General features: G+C 37.4%; 1 protein-coding gene across 1 annotated transcript in view; it reads left to right on the plus strand.

Moving 5' to 3' along the window:
* Window positions 1-19,971, plus strand: part of CAPS2 (calcyphosine 2) — a 44,258-nt gene that overhangs the window by 12,204 nt on the left and 12,083 nt on the right. Inside the window, exons 7-14 of the mRNA XM_058568768.1 lie at window positions 2,633-2,755; window positions 5,860-5,927; window positions 9,016-9,135; window positions 13,580-13,654; window positions 14,808-14,903; window positions 14,992-15,085; window positions 17,819-17,937; window positions 18,954-19,030. Of these exons, the coding sequence (XP_058424751.1) occupies window positions 2,633-2,755; window positions 5,860-5,927; window positions 9,016-9,135; window positions 13,580-13,654; window positions 14,808-14,903; window positions 14,992-15,085; window positions 17,819-17,937; window positions 18,954-19,030 (772 nt within the window). The remainder of the gene's footprint in view (window positions 1-2,632; window positions 2,756-5,859; window positions 5,928-9,015; window positions 9,136-13,579; window positions 13,655-14,807; window positions 14,904-14,991; window positions 15,086-17,818; window positions 17,938-18,953; window positions 19,031-19,971) is intronic.

Genomic DNA, 19,971 nt, shown 5'->3' on the forward strand with positions numbered 1-19,971 from the left:
AATTGTTATGCTTTTATTTAATATTAATTAGGTGTAAATTCACCATTCATGAATATAAGAGCAAAGTAAACATAATAAATTTAATGGCTTGCCATAAGTGTACAGGAAAGGTCAATCCTAAATTTTGAAAAGAAAAGCTTGAAAACAGTTTATGATCCTGCTGGCCATAAAGAGACCTCTTGGATCAATACTTAAGTCAGTTAACTTTTAATAAGAATAACGTGTTTTCAGGCCGGTCCCATGGCATAGTGGTTAAGTCCGACGCTCTCTGCTTTGGCAACCCAGGGTTCATGGGTTCGGATCCCAGGTGTGGACCTACACCATTTGTCAGACATGCTGTGGCGGTGACCCACATATAAAGTAGAGGAAGATTGGCACAGATGTTAGCTCAGAGCTAATCTTCCTCAGCAAAAAAATTAAAATAAATAATATATTTTCAGGGAAGTTTGATGGTTGTATTTGCTTAGCATTTTCCTGTAGGTAAAAAAAATGATAAATTTATAAGTAGATGTAGCATATCAGCTATTTTTTCCAAATAATATATAGGAACTAGCTAGAACTAACCAAATCACATAGTGTTTAGCTGAAAGAGTAACAGAAATTATGGGATTATTTGGTCTGTTTTATCTTAAAACAAATTTCCCAGATCCAAACAGATACACACAAATATAATATTCTAGCGTCTGTAATACTAGCAGGATAATTTCACAACCCTTTAGCTTCTGGCCATGTATTATTTGCAGGACCTACCATGTGATATTTAGATATTTAGATCATTGTAATAATGTCAGGAAAATAGAATGAAGGTTTCTATAAGCACATGCTTTATTTGTCACAGCAAAATGGTTCAAAATGTTTTTAAAGTAAAACTTTGATTTCCTTTAACAAAAGTTCAGATGAGGACATTTGTTTACTTTGGGGTTAAGAAAGGGACAAATATTGTTTGCAAATCTTGCCATATGATTGGTAAATATTTACATAATATGAATAAAGGATTTTATAAATAAAAGCCAATATGTGCCTATTTTCTTCTGGAAAAGATCCTGTTTTGCTTCTTTGATTTTTCTAACCTACATTTAACCTATATATTAAAAGTTTAATATGTTCTTGATAGTCTTTCAAAAAAGCTCTGGTTTCTATGCAGTCTTTATTATAATAATCTTGTCCTTAAGGGGTTTGAGCAACTTATTTGCTGTCTTTTTAGATGTATACCATTATGAGAATCAAAACTTCTGTGTAAATGTGCTGGTTAGTAAATCCTATTACAATTACATGAATTAACACTGGAATAGTAACCTCTGGAAATAGAAGAGGTCCCTGATATCAGAAATGTTAGCTCCTCTTTAAAGCAGGGAGCAACATGTAAATTGATTCTCTTTACTGATAAAAAAAAAGGTAACCTTAAATATATTTGGGATCCAGGACAATAACTAAAGTCCATAGCTGCTAATTAATCAGGCTGATACATCATGGAACTTATAGCAGGAAAGCCAGACAACACATCTTAAACATATCTATAATGAAATTCATGTAGCAATCAAATGTCGGGAAGACAGAGCAGAGTATGAAGATGGAATGTGACCTTTCAAGGAAGATCTAATGTAAGAACAAACCCTGGGGAAAATAAAATCTTGAAATCTATTAAATTTTTGACAAGTTGCTATCCTATTGGGGCATTATTTTTGTTAAGTTGATTTGAGCACATCTTATATTCAGAGAAGAATTTAGTGTTTGTTTCTTTAGGATCCCAAAGGATCCTTTACCTTGTCAAAAGTTCAGAAATAGCAGAAGTAAAACCAGTGAATCACCAAAATAGTAATTAGTAAACGTTTATTGTACAGACACCAAAGAGGCAGTTCTTGAACCGGGAGCACGCCAAGCAAGTGTGGAAGGAGGCTGAGGGGCACTAGATAGAGCAGCTTATCTAGTGAGGACGCGGTGACTGTTCATTCTTCCCAGGGACTGATGATACCATTAGAATTGTCCTAAATCATAAGCAATTGGTTAGTGGTTACCTCATATCAATTTTGGGGAACAGCTTAAGTTTTGCTTATGATTTCCAGAGGCATAAGCAAGAAGTGACCCAGGTCAAGTTAGTCTCGCTTGTCTTGCAAAACAAGCTGAGTTAGGCTTCGCTTGTATGACTAAACGGGTTTTGTCTGCTCAGGGAATGTCAGTGTCTCTGTGTTTGATTTTAACAACCTCAAAGGATACGTCCCATCTGTTAGTACTTTACTTGCAACTTTAGGAGTGACATGCCCACATCTGTCAACTTTACAAAGACTCAAAAGGACAGTAATAGAATAGTCGCTACCTTTTATTTAATGTTTACTGTACGTCACGTACTTTTATAAGTGTTGGACACGTGTCATCTCATTTAATCGTTTCTTGTATATGAAGTAGTAACTATTATTAATTTCCATTTTATCTATGAGTAAACTGAGGCCTAGCGAGGGCATCCAGCTAGAAAGTGGAGGAGCTGGATTCAAACAGGCAACCTGCTTGTCAGAGCCTGTGCTCTTAATCCCCATGCAGATAACCACTGGTCAGCGGTTATTTAATCCTTTATTTTGTTAAAAAACAAATATTCTAAATATGTGTGTGAGGGTTCACTAATTGCTTTCACGTGTAGTGTGTACGAGGTGAAGAAGCCTTCGCGGATGACCTCACAGTGCTGGATAGGAAAGCCCTCCTACAGCAGGGTTATGCAGACCACACTTACAGCGCACAGGGGAGCACAAGAAAGTCTGATGCCGTAAGTTGTTGGTGGTTTTACTTATTTGATAAGCCACTGAGATAATTTGCCGCCCAAGATTTTACGGACTAACAATTGAATAAATAATTGCAACAATTGAATTTGGACTAAGGTGACTATTCATTAATGTGCAAATTGAGTCCTCACTCTTACAACCCATTGACGTTTGGTGTATTTACTGTGGAAAACTGTCTTGAATCTTTAGGAGTTTGTAAAAATGTAGTTTACATTGTTCAAAATGTTAATTGGCCGCTATTTACATCAGTGGGCTTATTTGGCATCGCCCCTCCCCCCCCAAAAGAGGTAGCCTGTTTATTTTTTTGAAAGTCATAAGCTAATAAAACTAGAGAAATTCAGGCCAATTAAGGAAAAGGGCAAGAATAAAGTAATTTTTCTTTAGGAAAAGGGAAGCAAAGCTCTAGACTCTCAGTATTAACTTTAAATTATCTCTTTTACAAAATCAGATTGTTTGATGAGTGTCACTTAGACCAGTTCTGGTACAAATAGATAATTATAATACAATTATAATATAATTATAATTTCTATGGTGTCCTGGGGTAAGCAGACCCAGTTGCTTGCACTTGGAGTCCAGGGGCCACCTGGACACCCTCAGGTGATTCATATCTTAGGCACACCTGTAATGGATTGATGGCATACCAGTATGTAGTGGCTCAAAAGGTGGGAATACTCTGGTTTAGATGGCCTAAATAATAATAAAGCAGTGTGGATTTAGCTAGTTACATTATCGCTATTATTGAGGGGAAATTTAATATATATTTTATTTGGATAACAGTCATCCAGAACCAATACATTCTGAGTTGACATCAATGTGTAATTAATGTCTGGATCAGGTGGACCGTTTTCTGTGGATGTCTCAAGGTACTATCATTCTTTTACTAAAACCACATACACATTATTTCCTATGACGATTATTATTTAGATATTTATGCTTAATAGAATAAGGGGTATTACCAGGATTGTTCTAAAAATAAAAAGGCTACTTTATAGAGTAAAATTGTGTCCCAAATAAGGCTTATTTTGATGTATTCCTGAAGTTATACTTGAAATGGATATTACTAATACTTAAGTCCCTTTGGGTATTGTTCTTGGTATAATCCAAAGCCATCTGGGTGTTAGTGAATTTCTTTTCCTTACAATTAGTATATTATGGCAGTATATCTAAATTCACCATCAAGTACATTTTAGTTTATTGTAGCACTCATTTATCTGTTTTTTTCAAGGAAATGTTTATGTGATTAAACTTTGAATGCATCTGAAATTAGTACTGATTTATTTTTTAAATATAAGTGGAAGCTTTTTAACTTAAGTTTTTTGTTTTTTTTTTTTTGGTGAGGAAGATTAGCCCTGAGCTAACATCTGTTGCCAATCCTCCTCTTTATGCTGAGAAAGACTGGCCCTGGGCTAACATCCATGCCCATCTTCCTCTACTTTATAGGTGGGACACCTGCCTCAGCATGGCTTGATAAGTGGCACATAGGTCCGAGCCGGGTCCGAACCAGCAAACCCCAGGCCGTGAAGCAGAGTGCCCGAACTTAACCACTCTGCCACCAGGCCGGCCCCTAACTTAATTTTTCACTGCTTAACTGAACAACAGAAGCAGTGAACCTATGGCTTTTCTGTCTGTCTTTTCTAGTTTCTTGTCATTTTTCAGTGTTTCAGATCCTTTGCGTCAGTGTGACTTCTGCGTCTATTCTGCCTTGTGTTTGCACAGACCTCTAAGTCAGGGGCCTGAGGGTGGTGCTGCCCTTCCCTCCCAAGTGTAAGCCACTGCCATGTCAGCACGCGGCGGGCTGTCTGCACGGGCTCCAGGAGAGTCCTTCGTCTCGCCTCTTTTGCTTGCTTCTGGGTTTCACACCTATGTTCTGGCTGATACGGACGTTTTCCTTTATCATTTCATGTTTTAGTCAGTGTCCACTTTCTGAATCACCTCTAGATCTCCAACATACTTACTTTACCTGTGTTATACAGTTTTTTAACTTTTTAATTGCTGTTTTAATTTATTACTAACCACAAATCATTATAAACTGTCGCCAGCTTAGAGAACACAAGCTGCAGGTTAACACAGTTATGTATTAAATGATATGAGCTCATATGGGGCATATTTGGATCTGTAAACTATACATCTTAAATTTCTACTAAACAAAAATACTACATTCAATCATAGACTAACATTTAAATAATTGTGCCCATTTCCAGGTTTCTTAGGAGTTTCTACCTTGTGTTTCTATTGTTTTAGTCATTCTTATTTGAATTTTGTCTCAGTTTCAGAGCACTCTTCCTAAGGTTACAAAGCCTATCTTAAGCAACGTTATCTTACTTGATTTCTGATCAATGGGGATAACAGTAATTTACATTCTAAAAATAGAACAAGCTTTATTTTGATTTCTTAATTTTTAACCTCTTTTATTACCCTTCTAAAGAAACATTTTAGTGATTATAGTTGTATGATAATCTAATTGGAATTGAATGATTGCATATCCTACAATTTGATATGACCTAAAATGTAGTAAAAATACTTTTGGATGAATTGGAAAAGCAAAAAATAGTATGAAGACAGTTTAATCAAACCAGCAATTGAGCAAAGTTGATCAAGTATTGTTAATGGGTTACATACACAGAAAAGATTATTATCCTTTTAATGACAGGAGGCTTTTTTGTTTGATGTTTAGGTTTGTGACATATGTTTGAATGATTCAAATTCAGTTTCAGCACCTAATATGCATAATTTTAGACCAAATTATTTGTGAGAGTGCTGGTGTTCTTGGAGCAGGCTGAGATGTCAGTCTCCACCCCTTTATTCTGGTTCTATAAAATGAAAGGGCAGTTTGCGGAAATCTCTGATGATTTCTACTGAAACTTAAGTGCATTACTTTTTAGAAAATAAATGGTGCTTTTAGATTAAATAATTGGAATTTGAATTTATTAATGACGTAATATAGTAATATTACGTATTATAGTAATATAGTAATCTATATTTAAGAAGGAAATAAGAAATGTTTAATTTATGTTTTAGGGCTCTTGTGTTATCTATTGTATTGTGCTGCTTTATGGACAATGACATTTTCTTTATTTTCTGTTCTCAGGAAGCCGTGGCTGCAGAGAAGAAGAAACAGACTGTTGCCGAGCAAGTGATGACAGACCACTTATCCAGGTGAGAGTTAGTACCTGGGAACAGAAATCCATTCGGAAAGTTTTCATGAAATTTCTTTTTTACACAGTACACACATATCCTTGGTCGATCAACAAGTAGCTAACTCAGAGGCGCCCAAACTTTCTCTGTTCACTGAACTCATAGGGGTTTAGTAATTTTTTCATGGCACTCCTAGGCCAATAGAAATGCCTAATAGTTATATTTATTAAGTATTTTTTGTCTAGACAACTTAATGAGTATTTACTTCCTAACAACTTAAGGGCAATTTGAAAAAAATAATACACATAAATTGAAAGAAAAATATTTTCATTTCGTTCTTATATAGCCAGAATTACTTACTAATGGGATGTGTGCACCTCTGGGGCACTGCACAATCCCTCCAACCTTAGAATCCTTTAGGACGCTGCCACCTTCACTTTCTGTTCCACATGACACTTGCTTTTTATCACAGCAACTGTGGAAAACCCAGCTTTGCAAAGATGTGACGTCATTGAAGGAATGTAGTGTGATATCTTATTGAAACTGAATTACCCTGAGCTGGTAGTGTGCGTGGTATCCTACAAATATTGGGTATCACTGTTTCCCTCAAAAATTAAGCGGGGCTGGCCTGGCGGCACAAGCGATTAAGTGCGAGCGCTCTGCTGCGGCAGCCCGCGGTTCGCCGGTTCGGATCCCGGGCGCGCACCGACGCACCTTTTGGCAAGCTATGCTATGTTGGCATCCCATATAAAGTAGAGGAAGGTGGGCACGGATGTTAGCCCAGGGCCAGTCTTCCTCAGCAAAAAGAGGAGGATTGGCAGATGTTAGCATAGGGCTGATCTTCCTCACACACACAAAAAAAAATTAAAAATACCTGGCAGTGTCCCTGTGAGTTCCTGTGGCCCCCGAGTGACTTGATACACGGTCTGGGAACTGTGGGACTAACTGTCAAGAATTTTAAAACCTAATCTAGCATTTCATAACCCTTAGAAAACTATATAAAGTTTTGATACCTGCTGTGCTAAATTGCTTGGCAACGTGTAAATATTGTAGGATTTCAAAAGAGGCTGTCCTAGTCTAGGAATTCTTCAAGGAAGAAGTGAGACTTAAATTTAGCTTTGAAAAAAATTACTGTTTAGTTAGGTGACAGTCAGAAAGAATGACATTCTATGTGCATGTTTTTCAGTAAATTCTTTGAAATAATTAATTATACTTATGGTCGTCAATGTATCTCCTTCCGTATCTCATGAACTCACTTCGTTTATGTTTCCACCCCCACCATGCCACCACAGTGTCTCTTCATGAGGAAACTAGTGACATCCATATTGCTAGACTGTGATTTCTCAGTTCTCATTTACTTGACCCATCATCAGCATCTGTCTCAGTTGAAAACTTTCTTCTTGAAACACTTTCCTCTTTCCCACTTGGCTTCCTGCACAGCACACTTGGCTGGTTTTCCTTCTGCCTTCTACTCCTCTCAGTCTCTTCTCCTAGTTCCCCTTCTCCCCAGTCTTTGTACCCAAGCATATACAAGGGCTTGCTTCGCCGACTTCCACATTTACTTCCTAGTTGATCCCATCCAGTATCATGCCTCTTAGATCTGTCCATGTGCTCATGCTTTCCTAATCTAAGATTCCAACGTTGCATTTTCCAATCTAGGTTCTTGAAAGTTGTTTCCATTCCCTCTCTCCATAACCAAATCCTCTTTAATTTTCCTTGATGGCAACCCCATTCTTCAAGTTATTTAGGCCTAACTTCTTGGTGATGCCTCTGATCCCTCTCTTTCTCTAAAATCCTGTATCTAGTTTGTCAGCAAACACTCTTAGTTCTACTATCAACGTAAATTTACTCCCTCTGCTGCCACCATTGCTGTTCACACTGTCATCTTCTGTCTCCCGGATTATTTCAGTCACTTTCTAACTGGACTTATTGTGTCTGCATTTGCCCCTCATTGGTCTATTCTCAACCCACCAGCCAGAGTGAGTCTATTAAAGGCAAGCAAGATCAAAACTTCCAGTAACTCCTCATCTCAATCAAAGTAAAACCTAAAAGACCTAGGTATTGCTTAGGTATCACCACAAAACTTAGTAGCTTAAAACAACAATCGTTAGTTATAGCTCATGTATCTTCAGGTCACCTGTCCAGGCTAGGCTTGGCAAAGTGGCTCTACTTTTTATTTCCTTTGGCCAGTTATATATGAGCAAAAGCAATGGTCTCAGTTCTGAGCTTAGGCGTTAAGAAACTTCGTGTGTTTCCGTTTGCCGTTTTGTGCTCCTACATCTTTGTGAGAAGAACACAGCTTGGCCAACCCACTGGTCTCAGGAAGAAGATGCCTCTACAAATGCAGCTGGGCCACTAAGCCAAGATTATCCTAGAAGAGCAGATCCCCAGCCAACCCACACTTGCCTGAGTTAGTTCAGTTGAGATCAGCAGAGCCATCCAGCTATATATAATTGGCCAAAGCCAGGCAAATGGCTAAGCTCAAAGCCAAAGGGTGAGAAGGTACACTACACCTCTAGTGAGGCCATGGCGAGGATGTGGATCAGGCGTGCTGAAAACTTAGGGTCAGTGATACAGTCTACCCAGGCCCTACGTGATCCACCCACCCTTAGACCTTGGACCGCTTTTCCTGTTTCTCTCTGTGTTGTCTACTCTGCTAGCTCATTCGGCTCCTCCCTGTGCTGAAACGCGCTGGGTTCACTCCTGCCTGAGGTACTTGGCGTTTATTTTTCCCTCTGCTTGGGATGCTTTCCCCAGAAATCCGTATGGCTGCTGGCTGGCTTTGCTTCGTGTCTTTGTTCAGCAGCCACCAGCACAGTGTCTGTTTATTTGAAGAATAAGGAGAAAGACACGAAGCTCTGAGTTCTCTCACAAATTTCAGTTTATTTTTAGATAACACTTATGGAAAAAGAGATGGACAGGAATATTCACTTTTTTGTGGCTGGTATTTTTTAATTATTAAATTTATTGATTCAATTTCTGACAAATATATAATTCTGACAGTAGTGTAAATTTGCATTAGTATCTGAGCTTTTCCAACTGCTTATAAATAAGTAAATGCCAGAGCAATGTATTATCACCTCTGTTGGCCTTTGTGTTTTCCTGTTAGGGCTGTGATCAGTGATCCAGAACAAGATGTGACCACTGAGAAACAGGAAGGGGCTCGTGTCCTTCCAGATCCAACAATAGCACCTCTTCGATTTAGGAAAAGAACGTTGCATGAAACAAAGTAAGAAGGTTGTACTTGCATAAAATGAGGATGTAGTGTGTTATAAATGTATTTTTTTTAATTCTCGTTTTTGTCTAACTGAAAAGTTTTTCTACTTGTTTTTGCCTTTTTTGTTTTGCTTTTTATAAAGGGAAGTGGATTTCTTGGAGTACAGATCCCAGTTCTGCCACTTTATGATATTGGGGTGAACTTCCCCCTCCAGATTTTCTGTTTGTCATTTAGGAATAACAGCCACTACCTTAGGCGATAATATACGTGAAAACATATAATACAGTAACTGAGACATTTGTATGTGCACAATGTATATTGACTGAATCTCATTGATATAATATATTACACATTAGCATTATTTAAAATTTACTATATTTTTTGCGTTTTACTTTGTGGTTTATGAACCCTTGGGTTGGTACGGACTGTGGCAGTCCTCTAGTGCAGTCCACTTGAATTTCTCAGTAGCCTCACTGCCAGTTGACATCTAGCCTCAGCTTTAATAGACAGAAAATCCACCCGTGCCTGCAGCAGTTTTTCATATTTTCAGACTGCAGTAATCGTTAGATAGTACTTTCTTATAACTTTTATCTTTTTGTCTCATTCTTATTTTCTGAAAGCCTTTGTTTCCAGGCCTTTAAATATTTGAAGCTATCGTGTATTAATTTCCTATTGCTGCTGTAACAAATTACCACAAACAGTATTTTAAAACAACACAGATTTATTCTTTTACAGTTCTGGAGGTCAGAAGCCTAAAATCAAGGTGTTGACAGGGCTGCTTTCCTTCTGGAGGCTTCAGGGGAGAACTGGTGTCCTTGCCTTTTTCAGCTTCTAGAAGCTGCCTTCATTCCTTGGCTCATGGCCCCCTCCTCCGTCTTCAAAGCCAGCAATGGCTCCTTGAGTCTTTCTTGTGTTATGTCACTCTGACACTCCTCTTCTGTTGTCACATATCCCTCTGCTTTCCTCTTAGAATGACACTGTGATTGCCTTGAACCTATGTGGATAATCCTGGGTAATCTCTTCATCTGAGGACCCGTAACTTACTCACATAAGCAAGTCCCTTTTATCGTATCATGTAAACTAACATATTTACGTGTTCTGAGGATTAGGATTTGAACATCTTTGGGGGGCCATGATTCAGCTACCACGTATCTAAACTTCTCTTTTTTAAAGTAAACTTTTATTGAAATAAAATATACGTTCACAAAGTATACGCATTTTAAGTGTACAGCTAGGAATTTTCACAAACTGAACAATACTCATGTACCAAGTTCCTAGATCAAGAAATAGGACATTACCAGTGCCACAGGAACCCTCCCGTGCTGCCTCCCAGTTACTGTCCACTTCCTCTGCCCTACCAGGTTAACCTCTCTATCCTGGTATCATAGATTATAACTGGTTATAAACTTAAATGAAATTACAAAATTTGGACTCTCTATCGGGCCTCTTTCGCTCAACATAATGTGTGTGAGTTTTATCCATATTGTTATTTGTAGTTATCATTGATTCTCACTGCTGTACAGTATTTCATTGTATAAATATGCCACAATTTATTTACTCACAGATGATGGACTCCATGGTGGACATTTGGCTGTTTATGAATAGTGCTTTCATGAACTTTTGTGCATGCCTTTTGGTGAACATATGTGCTCATTTCTGTTCAGCACATACTTAGAAGTGGGATTGCTGTACCATTTCGTATGCATATGCTCAGCTTTAAAAAATACTGCCAAATAGTTTTCCAAAGTGGTTGCTGAAGTTAACACTCCCACCAGCCGCAGCGGTAAGAGTGTGCTGGTTGCAACATGTCTGCCAGTGCTTGGTATGGTCTTAATTTTTCATTTCAGTTCTTCTTGTGGGTATGTGTTGGTGATTTTTAATTTATATTTCACTGGAGTCTAGTGAAGTTGAACACTTTTGCATATCCATATTGGTCTTCTAGATTTCCTCTATTTCATATATGAAATTTCCCTTCAAGTCTGTTGAGTTCTCTATTCCATATTGATTTGTGGAACTTATTTGTATATTCTAGTTACAAGTCCTTTTTCAGTCATATTTGTTGGACATGTCTTTTCCTACTCTGTGGTCACCTTTGCCTTCCCTTGATCATGTCTTTTGATGAATAGGGAGTTTCTAATTTTACTGTAGACCATTGTACCAATCTTTCCATTTATTGTTAGTGTCCTTTGTACCTTCTTTAAGAAATCTCTGCCTACCACAAACGCATTGTCCCTCCGACTTGTAGTGCCACTTAGTCATATATCCAGTTGTTCTAAATGCGTGGTTGGTTTCAGGCTTTTCCTTCAGTCTCAGCTACCTGGCATGTGTCCCTGCTCCAGAATCGTCCTGTCCTCAGTAGTCTTACTTCATCTTAGAGTAAATGCCTGCTGCATGTTTACCTTCAATATTGTCGTGGCCTCCAAGGTCCTTTCCTCTTCAATATAAATTTTAGATGGAACTAGTCTAGTTCCATGAAAAATCCTATGGGGTATTGATTAGAATTATTGAATTTGTCGATTTCACCCCCTCTCACTCTTCCCAGAGGAGGAGGAGAGAGCTCTGCTTCACAGAGTGGGAAGCAGGAGTTGGCCAGTGTAGTGCCGCCCTTCCTCTCTTCTTTTCCGTGGGAGCCAGCTGCCTGAAGACACACACATTCTGCCCCACGCGTTGCTTTACAGGGTCCCTCCCCAGAGGGAATGAGTGGGTTAGTCTGTTGAAGTCTAGTGTTAAGGACTTAGCTTGTTGTGGCTGCATTCCTAAGCCATGGTTCCAACAGTTTTATCACTAATAAAATTCGTATTTTGATCTTCATCTGCCTGATTCTTATTTCTGTATTAGTTAAGAACTTGGGTAGAGAGAAGTATTGGTGCTACTTATTGGATACCTAAAACCCCAACATAGAACTTCTCATTTATAATATAAATGCCTATTGACTTCTTTTATCTTTTCAAGAACACTCTAGACTGCTTGAAGCTATTGCTGTTAAACTGAGTTCTGCTCGCCTTTGAGAATCAATGTAATGTAATGGTTATGAACAAGGTTTTTTCTGGCCCTGCCATGTACTAACTGTATGACTTTGTAAAGTTTATTTGTGAAATGAGGACAATAGTACTTACTTTATAGAGTTATTGCAAGCATTAAATGAACCAATGCACATTAAAATGATTTTAATACTGACTAGTGTCTAGGAAGTTCTCAATAAATAGTAGCTGTTATTATTGCTGTTATTTTCTCAGCATTTAGAATTGTTTTAGGCACATAGTGGGCATTCAGTAAACACATTAGTAGTAATGGATTAAATTGAATTGCGATGACTAAACTTTCGTGGCTCCTGTCTGTGTTCACAAGCTCTCATTTGGTCTGCAGGCTCTTGTTTGCCGTATCCTGCTGGTCTTTCACAGAGTCTCAGCCTTTATAGAGGTGTACCTTTTCAAGAACCCAGCGACCCATACACTTACTTATTATTTACGTTCTTGAAATTTCATTATACCTGCAGTTTTATGGGAATGTCATAAAATTGTTTAGGAGGGGGAGTAAGGATACATCACTGAGTCTTCTGATCTCTCAATATAAAGGAGATTATTAGCAGTAGGGTGCCAAAGATTGTGCATTTGAGTTTTGCTTCATATTATTACACAGAATTTTAGGACTGGCCATCTGTGAGCTCGCTGAGTGCTATCTGAAGGCCATAAAGATTGGATAACTGATCTGAGGTCTCTCCACTGGAACTCTGCCAAGACTGGAACCTCATCCAGCATTCTTCTCCTCGATTCTATTTTAGTAAGGAATATTTTCAGCTACCTGTAACTGAAAACCTGACTGATAGTGACTGAAACAAGTCGATTTGTTTTTCATATATAACCAGCTGCCTGAAGGTAGGCAGTTGTTGGTTTCAGTTCAGTGGCTCAGTGATGGCCCAGCTCTGGGCTGGCGTCGTTGAGGTCCTATTGGCCTGACCTGGTTGCCTGATGGCTGCAGAGGCTCCTAGCATCACATCCCTGCCACTCACAGGCAGGAACTCTTCCCATTCCAGTCTTACTGGGACAAAAGAAAGACTTTCCTGGAAGTTTATTGTCAGAACTGGGTCCCTAGTCACCTCTAGTTGCAAGAGGCTAAGAAAGTAAATTCTATGGTGGGAGAGAGGCGAAGGAGAAGAGATTGGGAATGGCTATCGAGTAGCCATGCACGGAGCCTGTCACAGATGTGCTCGCTCTCTGCAGTAAGTACTGCACCAGCACTTTGACCCTACACGTCCTCACATAGGTTGTTCATGTGTTATACACTACATCTCAGGATTATTTCCTCTGTATCTGCTACAGTTAGCAACTGGAAAAGAAAAAGAGGTTTATGTCTTCATTTGTGCATTTTAAAATATTAACCTTTTTTTGTACTTTTATCATTTGTATCAAATGTGGGTAACTTGAAAACAATTATTGACAATTGTTTCTCTTAACAGGATAAGAACCCATTCTACATTAACTGAAAATATACTTTCTCATAAAGTACAATTTGATAGTAGGATCATATCAAGGTAATTATGATTTTATTAAACTTTTTAATTTTATAATTATGAAAAGGTATTCTCTTTTCAAATAGAAATAACAATAATGAGATTAGTTAAATTTGTCACGTTTAAGTGAAAATGTGAATTTAGAACAAAAATTTTTAGGTAATACATATTAATCAATCTGTTACAAAAATTATAGAAAGTACGAACCTGCAAGAAAAACATTTTAATTAGAAGGTTTTTAAAATGTCTTTCAAAAAGAAACTTAGAAGTGAATTTTTTAAAGATTTATATTAATACTAGAAGGTTCTACACCATTTAAAAAAATTAGCCTTTATGTAAGCTGCTTTATTTAATTTCTTTCTTTATTTTTTTTTTTTGAACAAGATTGGCCCTGAGCTAACATCTGTTGCCAATCTTCCTCCTTTTTTCCTTTTTTCTCCCCAAAGCCCCACTAAATAGTTGTATGTCATGTTTGTACATCCTTCTAGTTGCTCTCTGTGGGACACTGCCTCAGCATAGCTTGATGAGTGGTGCGTAGGTCCGCGCCCAGGATCCGAAGCGGCAAACGCTGGGCCGCCAAAGCAGAGCATGCGAACTTAACCGCTGTGCCACCAGGCTGGCCCCTTATTTAATTTCATTTTAATGGCTAAATTAAAAGTAGATTATTGATAGATACAGTAAAATGCCAAGCAAGATGATTCTTAAATCTGTTATCTCAGTCTTATAAACTTCCAGTAATACTTAATGCTGATTTTCTTTATATATTTTAAAGGTAAAGCGTGTTTTTTAAAATTATCATATTTGTTCAGTGATTTTAAACTTTCTGTGACAAAAGATAATAAATGTATATCCTTGAGTGGCTTCTTGCAAGCTCAACATTTTTTGAAGTTCTTTCACTTTATCTTAAAAGTCTATGTCGAGTTAGTAATCCACATTGTAATACATCTATATTCATATCAGTGTGAGATAAAGCTTTTTTCTCCATCCAAATCTTACTTGAATTGACACTTCAGCTACTGTGTCATGTTTTCCCTGTGGCTTCCCATAACCCTTGTGCATTGCCACACATTCGAAGGAGTTATGCTATCCATCTGTGACATACACAATTTTGGTTTATTACTTAATTTGCAAGTTATCCTATTTGAAAATCTTTGATATCATTCTGTTTTTCTAGAAATGGACGTGATGCTTGCAGAGAGCTGATTGGGTTCTTTTTTACTCATGACCAATCGCTTACAATTTATGAATATCGGCAATTTGGGAAAAATAGGTATGCCATAAAACATTGTTACAGCTCTCAAGATGATTACTTCTGAGAGAAGCTGAATAATTTCACATTTTTGTCATTTAATTTCTAGAACAAGTGTGCTTCCTTTTATTCAAAAAAATGTTTATAGTCATCAGCGTGGACGAAGAACAGGAAAACAATACCGACTTGGTGATTTTTACATTGTAAGTTGTGTGTCTGCAAGCAAGCGTTTTAGTACCCAGTGTTGGATGTTGTGGGATGCTGTGGGGCTGGAGGAGCAGAGTGTCCAGTCTTCAGTTTATTTTCTTTCCTCCTTGCTGCGCAGGGGCATTTGTGTGAATGGCTAGTAGTTGATGTTTCCCCAGGAGGTGCTGCCTCTCAGGTCCAGATCCCAATGGTCTGAATCTAAGCATAGCGTTTATTCCCCGTAACACTCCCCTGCCCAAATCTGCAATATAAGCCCAGGAGACTTTGTCTCTTGGTACTTTTAAAGGCCCTAAAAAACATATGGTGTATCACAACGATTCCCTAGAATGGGTCGATCATAGGTAATGTTACAATTAGTGTTCTTAAATTTTAAATTATTACATCATGTTATCTCATGATTAAAATGCAGCACTACCCATGGTGATCATTCAGGTAACAAATACATACTCGTAGGCTAAGCACTGGAGATAGAACAGTGAATAAATCATATCCATTCTCTGCTTTTTTGGAGCTTACAGTCAGGGGCCAGATAAGAGGGCCAATGATCCAGTTTTGTGGGGTCCAAGGATGCTTCCTGGAGAAAGTGCCATCTAACCTTGACCTAGAACAGGAGTTAACTAGGCTGGGGTAGGTAGAGAGGAGACTGAGGCCAGGCTTCCAGGTGGAGGACACAGCAAAGAACAAAAGTGTGAAAGAACATGGCTTATTTGGAGAACTGAAAGTAATAGCTCAGTATAGCTGAACTCTAGTTCAAGGTGGGGGTTGGCAAGAGAAGAGTCAGAGCTGATTAAGAGCAGCCTTATGTTAAAGAGTTAACTAAAACATACCGGGGACTCATTGAAAGAGGAGAGGTAGATGGAATGAGGGGAGATGACATTATCAGCCTTGTGATTTAGAAAGATCTCTCTGGTTACAGTGTGGGGAATGGATTGAAGACTAGTACAAAGGACTGAATTGGAGTGAATTATATTAATCAAGGAAGGAGGTTATGGCAACCTGAATTAGGCAAGTGACAATGGCTATGAGGCTAATTAGAAAAATAAAAAAAATCTTCAGGAAGTAGAATCAATAAGATGTAGTGATGGGTTAGGTGAGGAGTTGGGGGTGAGGAAAAACTTCACATCTTAAACTTGGATTAAATACACTACACGTGTAATATGTCACTCATATTAAGATCTAGACAAAATCAGCTCCAACTCCCATTTCATAACCTGCAGAGAGGTGTTTAATGTTTAATGCCTATCCCAAGATTAAAAGTTACCTCTAGCTCTGAGCTGTTGTCTCCAGTTAGTTTAGTATCTATAGTTGATGATTTATTCTCACTATTTCTGTTCCATATTACTTGAGCCAGACGTGGATTTCTAAGAAAGAAAGGAAAAGCGGGGGAGGGAGGGAGGAAACCACACACAAACCATGTATATGATGCTTTGGGTGTGTGGCAGACATTTTGAAGGGGATATGGAGGGAGTTTTATTGCAGCAGTGTAAGCAACTTACGATCCATTATCAGACATTCTTAGTCTTAAAAATATGTGCCTTGAATATTTCCCATGGTAAAAGCCTTCCTCCCCATTTTCTAACTCCTTCCATCTCCTGCTCCTCTCCACGTTCTTCCATTTCCTTATGCGGAAATATTTGACTTTCTTCTTCTTTTTTTGGATGCGGGGGGCAGGTCTCTTCTGCCTTCCGGATGTTACTCTCGAACGTATCTTTTCATTTCTATATGCCCCATCAAGGTCTTTTCCTAAATGCTCCCTAAAAGAAATTTTAGTGCCAGCTGTTAATACTCATATAAACATGCACACGTGCCCATAGACACACATGCATAGAAGTGTACCCATATATGTTCACTCACACGTGCGTATATGTATTGTTTCAATGCACTGACACAGACCACACAGATGTACCCTTATGCACACATGTACGTTTACACACATGCTTATATGCATACCCTGCCACACACGTCACATGGTCTCTTCAATTGCTGAATAAAATAATTTCAAGAGAATTTATATACATTTCAAAGAATGGAGAAAGTACTTAGAGTTACAAGTTTTCTAAAATAAATGCTCCAGGAAAAAGGAGAGGAGAGAAATCTCTTCCCTTATTTTCAAGCAAGATCATTAAGCCTCTTATTTTAAATTTGTATTTGACCATATTTATTCGAGCAACTCAGAAATTAAAATAATAACAATTTTCTAAGTTTGGATTAGAGATTTTTGAAAGGAATTTTTTCACTAAAGCCTTGATGCTCTAATTAGGTTAAAATTAGTTTTTTGGGTTTTTTTTAATGTGATTTTTGTCATCATTTATGTGATGTTTGTCATCAAAAGACCAGGTGAAAGAGGGTGCTGACTATCACAGTTCACCAGTTTGCGGAACATCTTTCTGTGGATCAATGGCTCTATTTCTGTGTTCAGGAATGTCATAATTTCAATTGAAATAACTTGTACTTTCTCCTCTGATTCTTATAAAAATTGGAGTTCTTATTTTTTTCACATGAATTATTAAATCTAAGATTGTTCTGATTGGAAAATTAGTTCCTTTTTTTCCTATATTATTAGCTGAAGCCTGTGTGGTTTCTAAATATTCTCTAAATATACTTTTTTATCAGTATAAAAGTATACCATGTCACATACAATGAAAATTGAGTATTCAAAATTAGTATTAGTTTATTGTACTTCTTATATACTTTCTAGCTTTAAATAATTTATCTGTTAATTTCTTTAGGGTGGAAACTTGACATTTTTGAGTTCTGATCATCCGAGACTTCCAGAGAGCATAAAAGAAAACACATTACTTATGCTTCGAATCACAAATGTTGATCAGATAGCTTTGGACTCTCTCAAGTAAGTCAGACATGCATTTGTCATTTTGAAAGTAAGTGAAAACACTATTATCTTAAAGTGAGATTCTATCTCAAAGATTTTTGACTTTAGTTAAGGTTTACATTTTTTAAAACCAAAGCCTTAGCTATATGTGTCTATTTTATATGCTATCTTGTACTCAAATACACTCCATGTATGGGAACAGTTACAATCAAATAAAGATCAAAAATGTGCCATTATGTTAGCTAAAGGTACTTTATTAATTTGCTTATGCTATAACAGTTTTATTTTACCAAATGCTACCAAAGTAATAAATTTTAAAAGATAAGATACAGTACAATATTATAAAAACTTTTCCCACACTTTTAGTGTGATCCTTTTTTTTTAAGCATTAAAAAAAATCCTGGATCCCACTTGCTTATAGTATTCCTTGATTGATAATATGCATGATAAAAAAATAATGCTATGAATCAAAAAATGCTTTTAAATGAATTTGAGTTTTTTAATCACAGAATGTATATATATGTTATTCCAGTGAGTGGTTCTTGGTGCTAAAAATAATTCAAATAATGACAATAATTGGTATATTATATGTGACTTAGAGGCCATAGTCCTCATATTGGCTGTAAGGAAGTGTGTTTCTTTATCATTTACTATATTGCTCAAAATGAATGCAATTTTTTGGTTTTTTAAAATAAGATTTTTACATTTTATACTTTACAAGGTAAAACTGCTTTTAAATTTAATAATTATAATTAAGTATTTTAAAAGAACATGAAATAATTACAAAAAAGCATATAAAGAGAGTTTAACGGTAGTTCTCGGAAGATGTTAAGGACTTGAGCCCTTGATTTAGCGTATTTCACCCTCCTGGGCTTTAAATCTGAGGCGAAGGTGGGACTTGGTTAATCTCTAAGCCCTCTTCCTTCTTCGTTTGAGAGCTTCTTTGAGTCTAGAGCAGGGAAGAGCTTAGAGTTTCTGTCCTCAAGATGGCCAAATGGAGTATCTTTTTACCACTGTGAACATGGCAATTGCAGAAGCGATTCTGTGGAACGTGAGGATGATCTAACCCATCAAGAAGCCAAGGATAAGCTGGTCCTCGAGGCCATTCAAGGTGTGTAATTTACTGCACTCTCAAGTCGTTTGAATTTTCAACCGCTTGCTTTGTAAGCAGTAAAGCAGTATTTTCCAGATATTTCTTCGTTTTATGGCACTTGATTTATATTTCCTATTTGCTTATCTTTTTATGTTTGTATATATATATACATATTTTAAAATATTTTTAGGATTTATCCTACTTTAATGATCCTAACTGAATAACTAATATTATATGAATTATGAATTTAAGAATTTTAAAAAGTACTAGATAGTATGGGTTTTATTCATGATATGAATAAAATGTAAGTGATTTTTGTAATATAATACTTGTGTTATGCGTTAGATGATATCCTAAAGAGATTTGTGGTGGCCTAGCGTAAAAGAAACAATGCCGCACTGGGAGCCAGATCCATATGTGGGCGCTGCCATTCAGTAGACATGTGACTTTGTGTAAATCTCTTGCATCTCTTTCTTCATCTCTAAAATGGGGATAATAGCCTATTTTATTAACTTTCCAGAGTTGTTGCAGGTAATAAATGAAATATATGTAGGTTTTAGACACTAACACATTTTATAAATTTTGTTTCTAGAGTCCAGTCTTGTAACCACTACAGTATACTAGGCTCAAATGGACAATTTCTTTTTTAACCTCTAACATCACGTTCTTTTTTGTTTGTTTGTTTTGTTTTGTTTTTTGAGGAAGACGGGCCCCGAGCTAACATCTATTGCCAGTCTTCCTCCTTTTTTTTTCTTTTTTCTCCCCAAAGCCCCAGTGCACAGTTGTATATCCTAGTTGTAGGTCCTTCTAGTTCTTCTGTGTGGGACGCCACCTCAGCATGGCTTGATGAGCAGTGAGTAGGTCTGCGCCCAGGATCCAAACTGGTGAACCCTGGGCCGCCTAAGCGGAACGCTCGAACCTAACTGCTGTGCCACCAGGGCGGCCCGACAATTTCTTTT

This window comes from Diceros bicornis, chromosome 25 (assembly GCF_020826845.1).
Source record: "Diceros bicornis minor isolate mBicDic1 chromosome 25, mDicBic1.mat.cur, whole genome shotgun sequence".
NCBI classification, from domain to species: Eukaryota; Metazoa; Chordata; class Mammalia; order Perissodactyla; family Rhinocerotidae; genus Diceros; species Diceros bicornis.